General features: G+C 40.7%; 2 protein-coding genes across 5 annotated transcripts in view; both read right to left on the bottom strand.

Moving 5' to 3' along the window:
- Positions 1 to 11,606, bottom strand: part of LOC142995604 (nesprin-2-like) — a 61,693-nt gene extending 50,087 nt beyond the window's left edge. For both annotated transcript variants that reach the window (XM_076146720.1, XM_076146722.1), the window contains exons 1-10: positions 11,184 to 11,606; positions 7,957 to 8,178; positions 7,671 to 7,790; positions 6,618 to 6,730; positions 5,869 to 5,971; positions 5,502 to 5,636; positions 4,928 to 5,128; positions 4,562 to 4,735; positions 4,272 to 4,385; positions 3,271 to 3,464 (exon numbers count right to left, since the gene is read on the bottom strand). In XM_076146720.1, coding sequence (XP_076002835.1) covers positions 3,271 to 3,464; positions 4,272 to 4,385; positions 4,562 to 4,735; positions 4,928 to 5,128; positions 5,502 to 5,636; positions 5,869 to 5,971; positions 6,618 to 6,730; positions 7,671 to 7,790; positions 7,957 to 8,178; positions 11,184 to 11,396 — 1,589 coding nt within the window. In that variant the 5' untranslated portion in view covers positions 11,397 to 11,606. The remainder of the gene's footprint in view (positions 1 to 3,270; positions 3,465 to 4,271; positions 4,386 to 4,561; positions 4,736 to 4,927; positions 5,129 to 5,501; positions 5,637 to 5,868; positions 5,972 to 6,617; positions 6,731 to 7,670; positions 7,791 to 7,956; positions 8,179 to 11,183) is intronic.
- A 1,667-nt stretch (positions 11,607 to 13,273) lies between these two features.
- The window catches only part of syne2b (spectrin repeat containing, nuclear envelope 2b), a 71,494-nt gene continuing 65,150 nt past the window's right edge, over positions 13,274 to 19,617 (bottom strand). Inside the window, exons 69-76 of one of the 3 annotated variants that reach the window (XM_076146717.1) lie at positions 19,367 to 19,552; positions 19,172 to 19,285; positions 18,508 to 18,660; positions 18,297 to 18,416; positions 17,507 to 17,644; positions 17,003 to 17,128; positions 15,648 to 15,737; positions 13,274 to 15,257 (exon numbers count right to left, since the gene is read on the bottom strand). In XM_076146717.1, coding sequence (XP_076002832.1) covers positions 15,087 to 15,257; positions 15,648 to 15,737; positions 17,003 to 17,128; positions 17,507 to 17,644; positions 18,297 to 18,416; positions 18,508 to 18,660; positions 19,172 to 19,285; positions 19,367 to 19,552 — 1,098 coding nt within the window. In that variant the 3' untranslated portion in view covers positions 13,274 to 15,086. The remainder of the gene's footprint in view (positions 15,258 to 15,647; positions 15,738 to 17,002; positions 17,129 to 17,506; positions 17,645 to 18,296; positions 18,417 to 18,507; positions 18,661 to 19,171; positions 19,286 to 19,366; positions 19,553 to 19,617) is intronic. The other 2 variants (XM_076146718.1, XM_076146719.1) reach the window with 2 other exon arrangements.

The following is a 19,617-nucleotide window of genomic DNA, read 5'->3' as shown; positions in this document are numbered from 1 at the left end:
CCCATTGATGAGAATGTGGGCGTGCCCCTCCTGCTGTTTCCTGTAGTTCCCAATCATCTCCTTCGTTTTGCCGACGTTGAGGGAGAGGTTGTTTTCCTGGCACCCGGTGGCCAAAGCACTGACCTCCTCTCTGTAGGCGGTCTTATCGTTGTTGGAGATGAGGCTCAGGATGGTGGCGTCATCAGCTAGTTTTATGTGGCCACACAAGCATGTGTAAAAAGGGTGTATAGAAGGGGACTGAGTAAGCAGCCTTGGGGGGCTCCAGTGCAAAGGGTCAGTTTGGAGGAGGTGATGTTACCCATTCTCAACACTAGGGGCCTGCCCGTCAAGAAGTCCAGAATCCAGTTGCACAGGGAGTTGTAAAGACCCAGGATCCTGAGCTTGGGGACTAGCTTGGCAGGCACAATGTGTTGAATGCTGAGCTGTAGTCTACAAACAGCATCCTCAGGTATGTGTCCACTGTATCCAGGTGAGAGAGGGCGGTATGCACAGTCAGGGCGATTGCGTCGCCGGTGGATCTGTTACGCCAGTAGGCGAATTGATGGGGGTCCAGGGTGTCAAGGAGGGAGTAGCAGATGTGGGTTCTGACTAGCTGTTCGAAGCACTCCATGATGGTGGATGTCAGTGCTACAGGGCAGTAGTCATTCAGGCAAGTAATGGAGGGTTTTTTTGGGTACAGGGACAATAGTGGTCTGTTCGAAGCTGGTGGGAACTATAGACAGGTTCAGGGAGAGGTTGAAGATAGAGGTGAATAAACCCCCAAGCTGGTCGGCGCATGCTCTGAGGACAACCTGCCAAGAGCTTAGCACGAACTTCGCCATTTACCCAGTGTTTCTGGTTGGGGAAACCCCTGACAGTGTCCTTCGGAATGACATCATCGATGCACTTGGAGATCTAGGCAGAGGCAGAGTCTGCGAATTAATCGTTATCTCCATCGGTTGCATCCAGCTGCATTCTATTCTTCTTCAACAACTTCCTGATATACAAGTGTCTCTTTTCGTGGTATGTCCAGACTCCCTGTCACAGCTTTGTACACACTAAAATAAATAGGATCATATGGTTTTCTATACATACCACATGCCCCTTCTGGTGCATGTGTGTTTGTGTGTGTGTAGGCAGATGCGTGTGGTTTGCCTTGTGTGAAACATTGGAAGGCATCTATGTATAAACTGCATGAATTGTAAATTTCATGTATTTGAATGTGGAACAAAGTGTGATAAAATAAAGTGTGTCTTTCTTCTCAGACTTAACTATTACGAAACTGACTGTCAATATAGCTTAGTGAAATGCAGAAAGAAATGAAGAGGAATGTTTCATATCCTTTGTACCGAGTATAGTTGTGAAGCTAAATAATAAACAAATGTATTATAGATTGATAAGTCTACTTGAACAGTAATAGTCCAGTAATAAAATGATTTTGATACATTATCTTCTTGCTTTTTTTCTGGTGAAGATCTGCACTTGGTGTTTTAGGTAGCCAGGGATCGATTGCTGATAATGGAACAGAATTTCACATGAATCAAACAGGCTCAGACTGGCAGTCTGCTGCAGCCACCCATCATTTTGAGACATTTTGAGAAGCCAAAGTGGGAATTGTGGTATGCGTAATCAGTCTGTCAGTGAAAGGAAGAGTGATTCAAACTATACACATGGAGAAGAATCCTACCAGAAAAAGGCAAGAAATCCCGGTGTTGCTGACATTCCAAGGAGATGCGCTTCCAGAGTGACAAGTTAAATGGTGTAATTGTGGGGGAAATTATTTGGCTGCATTTCGCGGATTCCCCCATCATGCTAAGACTGAACTCATACAGAACGTCAGGGATGAAAATAAGGAATCATATGCAGAATTGAAGGAGAAGAAGCCATAGCCATGTCACAGGACTTGGGAGGCAGCAAGCTTTGTGCTCATCAGTACCAGATGACTCAGTACTGATTTAAAAATGAAGGGTTTTCCTACATCAGCAGCCGTTTTTTGTTAAATATAATGATCAATAATAATATAAATATATATATATATATATATATATAGAAATGGAAAGGGTACTTTGAACGTTTCTGATGACTAAAATTATGTTAAGAAAACTTAACATTCCGATGTGTTTGCGGCCTCCTGTTTGTTTCATATCTTCAACACGCAGAAGAACAAAAATGTACTATTTGGTACTTATTTTGGTTACTGTGGTCGGAAAATTTCAGTAAGTTTAAACATCACAGCAGGACCTCAGGCTATATTACAAGACCATTGAAAGGAAGGAAGGAGAAGGAAAGAATGACATGGAAGGTACATGTAGAGAAGACAATTACAAAGTGTGAGAAAGTCAACAATGTCTGGTAGCATCTGACTGGGGATATTAATTATACAAGGTAATCATTAGATCTGCAACTGATTATGGTTATGGGTGTACGGCATATGGGACAGCAGCCACCTCTGTTCTAAAGCAACGGGATGTAGTGCAAGCTAAAGCACTTGTGTGGTGAGGAAATTAGAACAACCCCTATTTATGTTCTTTTAATTGAAAAATGGGGAACCTCAGGGAAAGTTGATTGCTGGTATTACTACCACAGCATCATTTTGAAACACACACACAACTTTTTAATTCTATATCTTGACAATATGTTCTGTTTTATATTAGAAGAAGATTTTTAAAAATTATCAACATTTGAAGAGTTGACAAGTCTTTGTCTTTTAATTCCTGGGCAGTGGTCCACCACTACATTCTCCCACATCGCTCTGTTTTTTGCCACCTGCTAATGTATGTGTTAAATGGAATTCCTCAAAAAAGGTCAGTTACTTCAAAATGTTTTTCTTAAACTAGGTATGAAACAACAAATCACAGATATGCAGGTAACGTGCCAGTCGTCTACAAAAATGTCTGGTATTTTTGGTGGAATCATTAATTATCCCTCCTAGCCCTGTGCAAATTACATCAATAAAGTGTATGGTTTGGTCGAGAAAGAAATTGGAGGTATGGTTAAATCAAACGCACCCTTCCATGTGCTATGTGTGTAAGGAAGAAAAAATTGAATGAAAATGATATTAAGAAAAGGAAATAGTATTGTACACTCTAAGAATAGTGTAGAGCAGTGGTTCCCAAACGTTTTCTTTCGCGCCCCCCTTTCATAGGTCAGAAGTTTTTTGCCAGTTCTACTACCGGCAATGATTCTTTACCGTTCTTCTCTCCTCCGTCTATTTTCACCCCTAGGTGTATATTCCTTTTGATTGCATATAATGATAGCAACAGCAGAAAATTATGATAAGCCTGGTGTCACCTGCTCCACAGCCTCTTGGTCTTGTCCATGTCGACGCATTTCTGGCCCGCCCTTCTTTGCAGGGATCTCCAGTAAGCCTCAAGCTCCCGACTGGCTGTGCCCACTCCTCTACAGCCAGCCTTCTGCAATCGTAGCCCCGCCTCCAGCATTCTGCTGAACCGCGCCTTCTTTCCCTCCAAAACCCCAACCACTTCCTGTTGCAGTAGTAGGAGAAGGTCAAGTTAAAACCTGGTTAATAAAATATCACTTGATTCTGAAATGTTTTTGAAGATGAAACAAGTTGACTCTCAAATGATCCCTCTAGATTTGATTCTACAAAATTCTCAAATCAAGGTATAAAGCTAACAATTCAATTCAATACAATTTATATTTTTCATAACAAATCTATGACTTGATTTGAGACAGTATTCAGAATATCTGCTTTATCAAAATCATTCTCAAATCAAAGTATTGAAGAATTCTAGCAATGAATTCCATAGCTCCCCAGGAAAATTCTTAAGGAAGAAAATGTATGGGAGAACACGATTTGAAATGGTAACTGATGTTTAGAAAATAATCTAAAAGAAATTGTTACTCAAAAAAAAAGTTAATTATAAAGTTAGTTACAGTCAAAAATTTTGAAAACATATCGAAAACGTTTAACTGAGAAATATCACTGCATTTCAGACAGCTGAAACATCTGAAAAACATTTCCAATTCCATGGCAAAGCATCGTAGGAAGTTTGAACCAAATGAATGAATTCTAGTTGGAGATCTAATAACTCACATCAAGAACATGGAGAACATCATGTGCCTCAACAGAAAACAACCAATTGGCTAGTATTCAATTGAACCAATCAGGTTTTGAGTGCCATGCACAAAGAACAGCATGGGCAGAGCAAGCAATCCAAAGTTAGCAGAATGGAACACTATAAAAATACACTGCCTGTCTTTATTGGAAAATACAAAACATTCCCCAGACAGTCAGAAGGAACATACAGCATGTATTAATAATAAATGACCTTGTAGATGGAGAATTCCACCATCTTTCCCTCATGCGTCTTGGGAAGTGATGACTGCAATTTGCTCAGTAGTGTGTTGGACCAGATGCTGTCCTCCTCCCACTGAGACCACAACTGAGACAGAAGCCACAAGATGACAGAGATAAAAATAAATGTTGCTAAACCATCGCTCATTATTTTTATCCGGTATTTTAAACCGGTGTTATATATTTATGTGTGAATTTTGCTATCCATTACCTCACTCTCACTTTACAATTTATATATAATATATAAAACAATACACCTTGTACCTGTAGGATTGCTTGCATGTTTGTGCATTTCTCCAGTCCGTGCTGTTGCAGTTGAGCCACCTCAACCTGCAGGTTCATCATTATGTCCTCCCACCTCTGGGGGGCGCTCTCTGGGACTCCCTTGATCAGGTATTGTACGTTCTGAAAATGATTTGCCAGAAACTGGAAGAATTTCTGACAATAGAAAACATAGTGATGATAAGTCATATATTTTAGTATTTTTGGACTCTATAACTGTTCGAAAACAATCTGCATGTGCAACTACACAACCACAGATTTGTATAGACCCCTAATTGTATAAAATTTGACAATATATATTCATACATTTATACATTTTTATAAATGTATTTGGTCAGTCTGTTCCACCTTATGAGAGCAGAGTTGGTGCTGAAGTTGAGCCCTGCTGTGGAGCTCCGTGTTGGGTCTCAGTGCGAGGCGTTCAGAGCCCAGAACAAGGAGTTCCTCTAGGCTTTGAATCAGCCGCTCATAGTGCTGCTGCACCTCAGGCTTGCTCCTCAGCTCCTCACAGGTGAAGTCAACTCCACCCAGAGCACTGTCCAACTCTCCCTACAGACAGACAGACAGACAGACAGACAGACAGACAAATCAGTGAGAACCCAAAACTGCTACAGCCTTTCACATACAGAGCAATCATCTGCAGCCTAGACCATGCTGAGGTCAATGTTCAACACAAACAACTAATTGACTTTATGAAGGAAGATTATTAAAGCAGAATTTCTTTTACCGTATTAGCAAATTGTTTTTGACTTAACCCTAGCAATTATTACCACATTATAGAATATCTGGCTTGTTTTACGAAGGGGATATTGTGATGTTTTTACAGTGTATAATCTTGCAGAACTCAACCAACAACCTGAACTATCCAGAGGCCTTGTGCCCGCTTTTTTTCTCTATACTCTGATAGAAGATGCTCCCTCACCTGACCAAGATGTGCTGCAGCCGTGTGTCCCAGCTCTGTCAAATGGCTGATGTGGCTTTGCAGCTCGTTGAGGGTTTGTGTGTCAATCATACGTCCTGCTGTTCCATCACTACACCTGAGAGATGAGTCTGCCACCTTCAGAGAGAAAGAGAGAGGTTGGGCGGGGGGGGTTCGAAAAAGCTCTGAGTCGCATACAACTCTCATCAGGCTCGGCTCAGTGGGAGTTCTCATCACAACAAAGACGAACAAAGTGGCGTATGCTCAGAGGAGGTGATAATCAAGCATCCTGACAGGAGCACCACCACTATTTTTTGGGAGAGAGGAGTGATAATCATGCCTTTAGCCGGTCTGGATGAGGGGCGTGTACCTCAGACGTAGGACGTAGAGACTTCTCTTCCAGGGCCACCAGTCCACTATGGAGGAGGTCCCACTCATGAGGAGAGTCCACATCAGCCCCAGCAGGAGGCCGCCTACAAGGAGAGAAACGTGTGTAAATTAATAATTCTTTCTTTTTCCCTTTGTTGTTCCTTTGTTACCCACTTCCATTCTTCCTTACCTCCATATCTCGTTCTTTTATTCTTTAAATTCAATATCTCCCCCTCCTTTCCTTTTATTTATTTAGTTAGTTAGTTAGTTTTCTTTCTTTCTTTCTTTCTTTCTTTCTTTCTTTCCTTCCTTCCTTCTTTCTTTCTTTCTTTCTTTCTTTCTTTCTTTCTTTCTTTCTTTCTTTCTTTCTTTCTTTCCTTCATCCTTCCTTCCTTCTTTCTTTCTTTCTTTCTTTCTTTCTTTCTTTCTTTCTTTCTTTCTTCTCCATTAGCCCACTCTTTTGTTTTTATCTGAAGTATATTTAATTAGATACTTGAACACTACATTTCATTACCATTTGAGTTGCTGGAACATTCTCTTCTTGCCTCTCTCTCCTTCGCTGCACTCCATTTGTCTGTAGTTGCTTTTGTTCCTATTTTACACTCAATGAGCTCATAAAATATCACTGATACAATTTCTGTTTTTCTAATTTTCTTTAGGATGAAAGTAAAACTGGAAATTAAGCATGATTACATTGTGTTTAAAACATCTCAAATAAATGCTGCTTTACATTGGCGTAGATCTAGTTACCATGGCGATGGCTGGCACTGGTCCACCTCGAGGCTGTGAAGTCGAGCTCTGCTGCCCTGCCTGGCGATGGCCTGGGTCAGTCCTCTCTGCTCACTAAGCTCCTGCTCCAACTCCTGCACAGGAACACCAGCAGTTTATTATGTACAGCTGCAGATCACTGATCAATACAGCCGGAAAAGATACTCCTCACATATCAATAGAGATAAAGAATAATGAGTAGGACTGGTCATTATTTGGACTACTGAACAGTGGCTCAGTCTGGAGTGGACTTGGCTGGAAGCTGGAGGGTCTGGTTCGAATCCCACAAAGACCAAAACTATGGAAGATGGCTGGTAGCTGGAGGGATGCCAGCACATCTCCTGGGCCACTGCCGAGGTGAGCCCTTGAGCAAGGCACCTTAACCCCCAAATTGCTCCTGGGCGCTTGCAAGGGGCAACCATCCTCACTCTGCATCTCTCCACCATCATCTACTTGTACACGGACTGTGTGGGGTGTGGGTCTCTGCATGTTGTGTGTACCCGTGTATAAGTGATGCATGTAAAATAACAACTGAGTGAGGAAATGTCATTTCCCCTCGGGGATCCAAATGAAATAAATTTCCAATGATACTCTAATAAAGGCAACACATTTTTTTAAAACGTCTCGTAAACACCATAATTAGATTGAATTTGGCATGGATCAGTGTGGTTGTGCTGGAGTATTCAGTATTCATTTTAAGTCCTACTCCATTTTACTTTCTTTTTTCTTGCCTTAATCGGAGCATAGACAAACATCTGAGTCCAGCGTCTAAGTTAACTTCTATCTATCTATCTATCTATCTATCTATCTATCTATCTGTCTCTCTCTCCATATGTATATATCTATCTAGACAAAATATATACCAGAGCTTTATGTGGAGGAGACACTGATGCGGTCTCACCACACGTCCAGCAGAGGGCAGACATAACCCTCCAACCCATTCAAACAACAACAATTGTCTACACAGCAACAATGTCTGCCACACCCAAAGTATTCCTCTGAAATTGACACAAGTTACTGTTACATAAACAAGACCTTCTGCTGCTGCAGGCTGCTCTGCCTCAGCAGTTTGTTCCTGGGTGAAGAAAACATCTCTTGAACACTGGCACTGCGCTTTAGCTTTGCTTTTAGGTGGCACTCAGCCTGAGGTAATGCCTAAATGAGAAATGGGGGGAAAAGGGACAGGGGGAGGAGAAACAACATGTTTTGCCATCGTTGTCAATTTCATCACGTGATCTTTTAAGTTAAAATAAATCAGTGCCTATTACCTTAAGCTGATATCGAGTTAAATCTACATGTATCTACATGATGAAGAGTGTACCTGTGTGGGGGGGATTGTCTTCTCCTCCTCTTCCTGGCTCTCCTGCAGCAGCTGCTGGAAGGAGAGCAGGTTGGCTTTGAGGAGCATCAGCTTGGAGGAGAGGAGCTCTGTCGCCTTCTGCTGGCCACCCACTGCTCCCAGTCCCTCCTGCTGCTGCTGCTCAGTGGCCTGACCGAGCACTGACAGGCCACACACCTTCTGCTCTATCTCCAACATCATCTCCTACATGCAAAATACACAGGACACAATCAAATATAAAGACTTTATCCTTAGAAAACTAACTTTTTCACAATATTATTCTGAAATCTTTTTATTTTTTCCAACAGTGGCCCCAACCCTCAGTTGAGTCACTGCCATAATTAATGAGTTTGTCCTATTTCTGACAATAAGAGAAAGCCCATATTTTCCAATGCCTGTGTTAAGTTGTATTTGAAAGCTACCTAGTTATATCTTAAACTGTAATCAAAGGTATTATATGTGTGCTTAACAGTAACAGATATCAAATAAACATTGTGGATATTGTTTATTCATATCCATCCACAAACAGTGAGTGTTCATATAATAGTTAAACTATGTTGTACTCATTTAAATTTGAATTCAATTCTTTAATCACAGTTATAATAATAATAATAATAATAATAATAATAATAATCCCCTTAGCGTAAAAGTCAACCTGCCTTGGAACAATATTTGTCTTCATCTCCTCAATTAATGTTTAAATAATGTTGAACTTTGATATTTTGATACATTTTTGGTGCGTTTACTGTAGTCGCCCAGGGGTCAAAGAATTCTGGTAATACTTACATTTAGAGAGATAATCTACAAGAAGGCTTATGCTGATACATTTTTGAGAAAGAAAGAAAAAGTTTGGGAACCACTGCCATAATCCATTATTTACCGATTTAATCATTATTATAATTTGTTTCCATCCATGTCTTTACAGGTTTTCCAAAATTAGACCAGTTATGTTCCATAGCTCCATGTTACACACCTTTCTGTAGTTAGATATATTTTTTGCCTTTATTTAGGCTAACTGGCTTCCAGATTGTCAAGATTTCAACAACTAACTTTAAACAACTTTAAACAACAACGAGTAAGTACAGACAAAAAACAAATTCAAGGAAAATTGGGTTTAGACTCCAGAGGGTTCAGTTCAGGCTCGTCTCTCTTGTAACTCCGTTGTGTGCAAAACGAGCAAAAATGGATTTGGTTTGATTCTGAGGTCAGTGAACAAAGCAGCACAGTGGCTAAATGAGTTTAAAAGGTACATATAGGTCATGAACGTGTTTATGTGAATTGACCGAATATCTATCATGTCTGAATAGGAGACAGAATACCATCAGATAGTTGGCACACAAAGCCTCCATTCAAATATTGCACGACACCGTGGGCCATGTTTAACCTGTGAAAAATTAATGGAGGCTCATGTTTCACCCCTGAGGTCGTCCCTGACTAAATACTGGTGGAAAATGCTTCAAACTAAACATGATAAGGAAGCTTGTAAGATCATCAAATATCACATGTCAATACCAAATAGTATGACTAAAAAGATACACACTGGCTTGACCTGAGGTGGAAAGAAACCAAGTACATTGACTCAAGCACCATGATAAAGTACAGTATGAGGATGTTGAGCAACTGGCAGTTACACTACTCTAAACTGTACTAAACCTTCAACTGCTGTTTCTCCCCGACCCCTCCCTGATATTTGTCAATGGAGAGAAAAAGCTTGGTGAAAATTAAGCATCATTTTCAGAATTTTGTCTTCTGATGTGGGCTACAGGATTAAAACTGAAAAAAATCACATTTTTGGAATTTTTTTTGAAATTACGAAAAAAAGGAAATCACACCAGCATTGTTGGCACCAGCAGTGGGTTGGAAAGAGATCTCGCAGGACTTATCAATCAAGCCTTGTTTGCTAATCTCGTCGTGTGGCTTTATGAATTTCAAGACAAATTTGTTTGTACAGTCAGGCGGGTTCAGTCTGTGGCATTGATGGTTTAAACCGTTAATGCGCCCTCAATGCAAATAGCAGCAGCTGCATGTTGGCATCATGTTTGCACAGTCTTCCTCACTGTGCGCCCAACTCACCAGCCAACCTGTGGACTAAGACTCCTGCAAAATGGCAAAGTCGGCCATGAGCAATGCTGAATAATAATATAATATTTTAAAGATGCCTCAAAACAGGAGAGGATTATACTTGATGTTCATGAACTACACAGACTCTCATAATGGCTTCACAGTTGCACACACACTCCTTTATGTTAGGTCAATAAGGAAGTTGAATTAGTATATCCACCAGGGAACGATGTCAAAAATCACTTGGACTTTCCCCACCCATGGTTCAACACACAACAACAAGGATGTGATTTCTCACACAACAATGTCATACTCTCAGTTTTCTATGAATACAGTAACAGGGTTGTAAGCTCAGGCAACATAACGATAAACTTCAATGACAAGTATAAATAAGCCATCTATCTCAAAGTCTGTTTGTCTGTTTATATGTCTCCTTGTTTTCTTATGTCACACAAGATGCTTCTATGGAAAAATATATATCACTGTCTCACAGCAATGACAACATAGGGCACACAGTGATGAGTGTGGCAAGAGGTACGATAAGCAGGGATAACCAGGGAAGGATTAAAGGAGACATCTGTTGCTTGTGAAACTACATTGTGCAAAGTCACATGACCTGACCAATGATCCAACAGAAACACAGGAAAATTAGATAAAGATAGCTGATAACTAACTCCTCAGTGCATATGATGACATGATAATGGTCCTAAAATACTTCATCCAAAACTTTTGCTGCTATCAGGTAAAAGGCAAGCAGCTATATTTTTGACGGTTAAAGTTTGTTTGTGTGTTCTTTGGTTATCACTTTGCTTATCATTTCTGTAGGTTTTTAAGTGTGCCTAAATATTTCTCAGCGGCTTCTTGTGGAAACATTTATAGGTAGACAACAATATAATGTCCTGTATTTGTTACTTAAAGTCATAGTGAAGCAATCGGAAGTTGCAGAGCCCAGGTCTGCAGGCGTTGGAATGGATCTGTATGGATCCCTGTGGCTCGTTCATGTGTTTAGGCACAGTGTTCCATACTGACCTGCTCATACAGTATGTCACCTGTCATGTATCTCCACAATACTACAACAACAAAAACTTATTTATATGTATCACTTTAAAAACCTCCAAGCCAGCGTTGTCCTGATGAGTGTCTCCTACCTGACAGGTGAGGAGTTGCTTCTCCACACTGTTCTGAATGGTTGTTTTGGTTTCCCCGGCTGCTTTGGTTGCTCCCAGGCTGCGCTGGGCTTCCTGCAGCCGCAGCTCCAACTGAGCGGCCTTCTCCAGGCAGACATGGAGGAGACCTTCACTGGGGCAGGGCCCAACTTGGGACTCAGCCGGCTGTTGAGGCTCCCCTGGAGCCTGGGACATCAAGACAACACATCCAGCTAAGCCTCCTTCCTCCAGAGTGCAAGTTGAACCTGGTCCTGTGCTAAATGGAAGTTTAAGCTGACACCACCTGATAAGTTTGAACTTCCAGTATTCAGTTCACCTGATATTCTGACCTGTAAATGTACTTAGTTATCCTACATAGATTCCCTTTCTTTCCCTCTCAGCCGGTCTCTCTCCTGTCCCATACTGCTCCACCCACCTGTGTCAGAAAACACTTCCTGGAGTGGCTCCAGTGACAGCGAGTCATTATCACAAAGGGAGAGCGAGTGATAGAGAGACACAGAGAAACAATAGAGGCCAAGGCTACAGGGGTGGAGCCGAGACAAGAGGCTGGGTTACTGCTGAGTAAGCGGTAAACAAACCACACACACTGGCTTAGTTCCTCCTTGAACTGTTTTACACGTTATACACGTCATCTTATCTTTCATTCATCTCCCATTCATTTTTGCCTGTGGCTTGAGTATTCACTCTTTTCTTTCTGCTCTACCTCCTGAGTGAATGAATGAATTCTTTTTTTAAAGCTGAATACACACTTATTGAAAAGCCATAATGCAATAGAGAGCCAATGTTCCTGTGCTATACATACATGTTCAAAGAAAACACTGGGATCTGATGCAAATTCAATAGAAGGTGAACAACAGGTGTCAACACAGCTAGACTGAATATAAAGATAAGTCATTCATACTAAAGATGTGTGACTGAGATTCTCCATCCCATAGTGTGACTTGCAATGAATGGGTTCATGCACCTGGGCTGTGAACAAGGACATGCAAAAAAAAAAAGTTATTTGTTATTTATCTTTAAAGATGAAGCTCATCCATGGAGCAAGAAGGAAACATGAACCTCCTAAAGACCGGCCTAAGTATATGCAATCATTTATTCTACTCCTCTCTGCATTTGGCCTTGTAACACCATTAAAGGACTTTCTTTAATTATTGAATAGGGTGAACAGTGTCCTCTTAGAGCAGGAAACATCAGACCAGATTATTCTGTTCCCTTTAAAATATCTACAAAACAAATTGTTTCTAAAATTGTACACACTGACTCTAAAATTCAATGTAAACGCATTCAAATAAGGTGAAATAATTAAACAAGCAGCCACCTGGCTTGGCAGTGAGTAGATCCCAAAAGGTGCAACCCACATGCAGGCCTGTATGACAGGTCAAACAGAGAATTCATCTCTGAGTAGCAGTACTGTTAAATCAAACCATCAGTGAGTATTTGTGTGCAACAAGACCGCAAATCTGCAACCAATTCACCTTTCACAGTTAGAGAGGGTTAGGAGGAAAACTCTGCGAGAACCAGGGTGGTTAGAGTGATTGCCTTTTTTTCTTACCGGGGCTGCTACAGGACGCAGGCCCTCACTGCCCTCTTGATGCTGTGGTCTGAATGTGCTTGGATGGGTGCTTTGTGTGAGGCTGGAGGTGGTGATGGAGGTCGGGGGCTCAGAGGTATAAACCACTGCATGTTCTGCTGATGCTTCACTGACTTGAGAGTGTGTGTGTGTCCTGGTGGTAGTTAGTGTTGAAGCTGTGGGTGCTGTTTCTACAGGCTGGGATATGTCTGAACAGGATGCAACCTGTGGTTGTGAGGATTTTTCCCCTAATTTAAACAGATCCGTTGATGTCTCTGTTGGCCAAATGCCACAGTCCACCTTGCTAGTTTCTGTGGTGACAGCTGGATTCTGACCTATGTTCTCACTACATGTACCTGAGAGCTTGGCATGTGTATGCATGTCATGTGTTTGTGCTCTGTATGTCTTCAGCCAGTCTTGGTGAATGTCATCATTCCCCCTCCATGCAAGCCCCCTCTGTCCCTTCATGAGCTCCTGACACAGAAAAAGAGAGACGGAGGAGTTGATCTCTGTTGTGGATTTATTCAGATTTGTGCTCAGTTGGCCACATGGTGAGAGGCCATATGTTGACAGCATGGAAAGACAAAAGTGGAACAGTGTATAGTACAGCACATGCCATGTAAAGTAAGACGACGTACAACTTCTGCTTTCAGTTGAAAACCTTGTATCTCCAAAAGCTTTCCATGCATATTTACTTAGTTTTAATAACACTATTGCAGGACTGTTTAGAACAGTGATGAATTGAATGCTTGTCTCACAAAGGTTTGCACAAACGTTTTACAATTTCCTTTGTTCTTAGAGGACTCCATCTAATCAATTCTTGTTGGAGAGCATTCATGGTTTTCATCTGACAACAGTGCCTTGTTAAATATCAACCCAGTGCATTTTCATGGCCCATAGGAATCTTAGGAAAGGTAATTTCTACAGTATAAAAGAGGTAAGAGTGTGGAGGATTTCTCCATACTCTCCTGCTGCCAGGCAGTGATTGAGTAATTGATCAGCATTATTACTCTTTAAATCAATTCTGTAAACAGCATACTCTAAACAAGGGGATATTTTAACAGTAGCTGGTACATAAACTCAGATAGTAAATCAATTAACAATCAAACAAAAGTGAATATATTACTTCCTATGTAAAATAGCATTCCCTACCAAGTCTACACGATACATTATAAAACACGATTCACAAAATAATTAATACATTTTGAAAAAAAAGAAGACATTTATGTCTTTCATAAAAACAGTAAACCATCAGAATTAAGGTCCATGCAAAAGCTTATTCCAGACTGCTTTTACTTTTGGCAGAAATCAAAACTGTCACTTCTCACTTAGTTGCAGAAAATGTGTTCTTTCAGCAGCCATTAACCACATGCAAGATCATTGTGGTGGTTTTCTCGCCAAACCTGCTCACTGAGAGCTCAGCAATCCATGTAAATACAGAAAGAAATCTAAAGGAAGACCTGTTACTCATGACTAGCGTAAATTACTATTCCATATTTGACATATCATTATGTAATTCAATTCTACTCTGATCCAAATTTCTGAAATAAAATATTCAATTGCAAAACCACCCAATTGTCAGTCTTGGAAACCAATATAATGTCTGAAAGTCTTGCCATGCAAATGCACTGAACAGATATGCACTAAGAGTGCGAAAGAACCTGTGTTCCAGGCTTGCTTCGATAAGGGGTTAAATGTTTTGGTTTGTTTGCATAGAAAAAAATTAAAGCCCTTAGTTGGAAGAGGTCTGAAGTCCTGCAGCCTGTTGAAGTTCCAGCGTAGGTTCTAAAACCGGCAATCAATAAATGTACTTAGTTATGATAGTGGGAAATTTCCTAGGGTCATGTTCTAGGCAGTTGGGAGTTTCTTGGCTTGCTTGCAGAAACAAATTGATGTGCTATTGATGGGCTGGTAAGTTCTAAAAGAGGATAAATATTTGCAGGTTGGTTCCGGGACTTCTAAGGTTTGTTTTAGAAAGTTAAAATCAAAGCAGTAACTTCTAGGCTTTATTCTATCTAGAGGATATTTGGAATTCTCTATATTCTCTATATTTTGTAAGGATTTTATGTTTTGACTTCTAGCTTGGAAGACAATGAGAGTTTTAAGCTACATTGTAAAAGAGGTTGTGAATTCTGGAGTTGATTGTAGAGGAAGTCTGCTTTAGAATAATTTTGATGTAGGTTGATGCTTGAAGAAGCAGTGGAATCTTCGCGTGCTTCTTAAGAGGTCTGGGAGTTTCAAGGCTTTGGTCTTAAATAAGCTGGAAGTTCATGTTTAAGAAAAAGTGAAAGGTTCTAGTTCTACAAGTTGTAACCCTAGGAGACTACACATTTCGTCTGGGACGCAGAGTCGGATTTGGGGACTTTTTCGGTGGAGGCCGTGTTTACCATGCTCTCAGGCAGGGATTGGGTTCTGACCGTGACCAGGGGTTTTGAAAAAACTTCAGATGCACTTGCTCCTGTGGTGACTGAAGGACCAGCGACATCCTGAAGAAACATGAGCAGGGTTAGAATATCAACCGAGTGTTATCTAGATTAACTCTATTAATCATTTAGTCAAACACATAGGGAGTCAGACAGTTACTGATACACTCAGTTAAAGATTCGTGTTACGCAGTGTTATGGACACACATTCCAAATGCTTTCTTTTTCTTTCTTTTTTAATCTACAAATTTTGTATGAAAGGAAAACGACACCAAGTGTCATCACTGCAACACCAGGATGAACTCAGATTTCAAACCTGAAATCAAGGTATGATAGGAAACAATGGTCCAATGTAATATTTGGTAATTTGGTAATATGGCATTTGAATCAAGTAGAACAAATTATGATGTCAGTTTCAATTAGAGCCAATGATACTTTAGGGTGTTGTTTTACCTTTTTGTCTTCTTCAGATTGGTCATCTGTGTGCTCAGTGATTTGTCCACTGGCTAATTCCACTTCTTCTGTGACAGCAACATCAGGTGTCTAATGCCAGCATCAAAACAAGCAAAATAATTAATTTAACAAATATATAAACACATTACTTAGAAACCTCATAACAAAATGAAACTGACTGAAAGAGGAACATCTATTGGTGTTACATAATGGACAATGGATGTGTTTTCATTGCAAATATTGATCCATAATGCCCTCTAAGAAGAAGAAAATGTCCAGACACAGATGACGCAGACACAGATGGTAGGAGTAGAAAGAATGTCATCAGAAAAGAGAGTGATTCATCAAAAATATTCAAGAGTTTATAGAATTTTTTAAAAGGGAGAAGGTAGAAGCAGTAGGGGATGATGAGGTGATGAAGGTGGAGGAACTCTGTACCAGCAGAGAAATTGAGAGCAGAGTGACCCAGGTGGCGAATGACGTGTAAGAACTTAATGAAATAGTGATTAGAAACCTTTAAACATGCTTGGAGCTGCAGGTGGGTCCATTGATGAAATCATAACAAATCAAACCATCTCTTGTGTCCTTTTAGCTTTTAAGATTTTACTATAATGGGCTTCATTATAGCACTGTTCTGTATTGGTAATGAAGCAATTCAAAAACAAAGGACAATATTGGATGGCCTCTCTTAATTTCAGTGGCAATGTTACTTTAACATTTAAACCACATGGTCTCATAAAACCCAACAGGATTGGACAGAGTTAGGTGAAAGTCAAACACAGTTGGCAACCAACAGGTATGTAATCACTATGTTGGCCTATTTTGAATGAATTATTTTGTACAATTCACTCAATATGTTTACATGTACATTACAACTTTGATTATACACATGCAATAACTTTGAAACATCATTTGAACACCATACTTAAATTGAAATGATCATGAATTGATGTAAACTCTGAAATTTGACCTCTCCTGCATGCTAACATTTTGCAAGTGTAAGCATATGTTAACGTGCTAACTTAGCTTCTGGAACTTAACTTCCACAAAACTTATTAATCAACCATCATTTTTTATTTATTTGTTTAATGTTGTTTAGGGTATTCTTTTTTTCAAATGTCATTACAAAATTCCTGTTATATAGAGTATGTAACTCCAATTCTGATGTGTTTTATGACCCCCTGACACAGACCTTGCTTTATGGGCCCACCACGCATTCAAGTGGCTTAAATGTAAATGCTCTGTCAAAGATATTTTGTGAAGTCCAAGAGGAAGGAGAGGTGACCACAAGATTGAAGAGAGAGAAAAAAACAAGGATTCTGGGTTTTTCGACAGCGGCTCTGGATCTTCTTTACCTCTGGAGAAACGCCCAGGAAAGCGTCCCAGAGCCACCATAGAACACCTCCTCCACCTTCTTCCAATGACTGTTTCTCCCTCTCTCTTTTCTTTCCAGCATCGAGCACGCCAAGATGCTCCGGCTGCTGACATGGAAAGACGAGGGTGGAGGCAAAAATAAGTCTGGAAGATTGAGCTGCATTCTCACTGTTCACTTTTACACTCTTCGTGTTTATAGCTGTAATTTTTGTCAAGACTTTGAAGTCTCCGATGGTCTAATCCATTTACACTAACTTCTCGTGAATTCAGTCACGGTGAGAATTAACACCTGGTCCATTTGCTTGTGATGAACCCCTGGACGATCAGGAAACCATTTTGAGAAAGAAACACCACATATTCTCTTAAAGCTCTTTCTTCAATTGGCCCCACATAATTTATGAACAAACTCGATTGCTGGTGTATTGGTTTAAGGTACAAGAGCTTCACCATGGCAGATTCAGTATATGGTGTCATTGCCTCCTTACCTCAGTCCTGCCAAGCATCCAGGACTGTCTCTGTTCAGGTGAAGACTTCTCCACAGTCATCAGTGTGGCTCCAGATTTCTTGAGCACATCTTCTTCAACTCGAACAATTCTTACCTGTCCCTCCTCCATGCTATCCCCCTGAGAAACGATAAAGAGCACGTTTTTTGTAACATCTAAAATCTATTCACAGTTCCTTTATACCATACACTCCTTTTGGGTTGAATACACCAAGACCAAGCTAGGATTTGCTCTCCACTATATGTCACCCTCAGCCCTCTGTGCAGAGGAATCTGTCCTCTCCAATGGCTTTCCCTTTCCCACACCCAGATAGTGCAAGGACAGTAAATGTTAGCCAAGACCAAGGATCTGGTCTTTGTGAGCTCCTGTTATGTCTGCTATTGCCTTTCACTAATCCTAATTGAGGATCAGCCTGTTGATGGAAGTAGAGGAATAATAAATAACCCTACTAAACTCTTAAAACCATCCTACCACACCAGCCATGACATTTTCCATACTCAAAGCATCAATTTAGTTGTTACAACATATTGGGATTTTCACCACCGAGGCTAAACCTTAACTTAAAACACAAACTGCGGCAACGCATCTGCTTCTATGCCCTTTTTTGGTTGATTATGTATATGTATATATATGTATGTATGTATATATATGTATGTTATGAAATGTATTGTTGTGTAATATATTGTAGTTATTGGGATGTTGTAACCAACATGTGAGGCTGAAAATCTTCACATCAATGGACAAAAAAGATGATGATGATAACTAGACATACCTCAGCTTCCTCTGGTCTTGCCGCTGGGAGTGGAGGCTGTTGGACAGATGCTGATACAGATGTGCCAATCTTGGCTTGGATTGGTGTTGGAGGTTGCTGGAGGAACAGAGCAGGAACTTTCTACAAAGACAGCAGAGCAAAGGGCATAGTGTAAGCCACTTAAAAGCTGACTGATTGCTTGATGGACGGACTGACTGACTGGCCAACTGACCTTCTCCAGTTCGAGCAGAAGTGCCTGGAGATGGTCTACTACAGAAAAGACAGACAACGTCTCCTCAGCCTTGTCTGGTAGGCAAAGGCCAGGTTTACATTTCTGGATTTCAGCTACGGTCCTCCTCATAGACTGGATCCTCTGTTCAACCATCTGTACAAAAAAACATATGGGTTAGGATGACTGCTTCTGCCAAAGCCCTCGACCAAGCACTAGGCTGTAGTTGTCGCTGTAGTTGAATTTTTGACAATGACCAGAAAGGTTTCATCTTCTTGCTATTATTACTTTCAAAGTCAAGAAACCGCTTCTCTATATCACAAGTCTATACTAAGATTTTGTTATGTCTTATTCACACTGAGCCACCTCAGAAGAATCCCGTCACCCTACATGTGAGATTCATTTCAGTCACTTGAATTTGTCACTTCTGTCACTACACTGAACGTATGACCATAGCTGAGGGTTGGAACGTACATCAACCTGTAAAATCAGAGCTTTGAATTCAGGTTCAGCTCTCTCTCACCATGATCTGAGCCAGTAAAAATGACCGAAGACCATGCATACAAAACATCACACAAAGCTATGGTACATCAGAAACACATTTTAATTTAATTCTCATTGACAATTGCATTGTGCTCGTATAAAATAAAACACTGCATGATCTCACCTTGAGATGTTCCTCTCTGGGGCTCGGCAAAGTCTCAGGAGAAGTTAATAAATTCTTGATGTCATCTACCTCACCCTCCATATGCCGGACTTCACTCTCAATGGCTTCAACCTCCTAGAGAACAATCAAACCACCAATAAATGCTTGGTCTTTCATGGAAATGTAAAAGAAAACATGAAAGGCTAAAGCACTCACAGCAGCAGCATGCTCTAGCTGAGACAGAGGAGCTGTAAAGCTGCTCTGAACCCTCTCCACTTGTTGGTCGGCCTCAACCAGTTGCTGCTTGAGAGTTGTGACATCGCAAACCTGTGACATTTCATTTAGCACTGAATCAAAACTCTGCAGGGTGGTCCTGATCTGTGCCGAGTCATCCAACACCAACTGCAACAAAATACTACTGTTAATGCCAGGTTCCCTTTGTTGGGATCAAAGAATCAGCTTGTTAG

Source organism: Genypterus blacodes, unplaced genomic scaffold (assembly GCF_046128005.1).
Source record: "Genypterus blacodes isolate CSIRO-AG114 ecotype Tasmania unplaced genomic scaffold, CSIRO-AGI_Gbla_v1 ptg000033l_1, whole genome shotgun sequence".
Taxonomy (NCBI): domain Eukaryota; kingdom Metazoa; phylum Chordata; class Actinopteri; order Ophidiiformes; family Ophidiidae; genus Genypterus; species Genypterus blacodes.
This window is presented reverse-complemented; position numbering and strand designations above follow the sequence as displayed.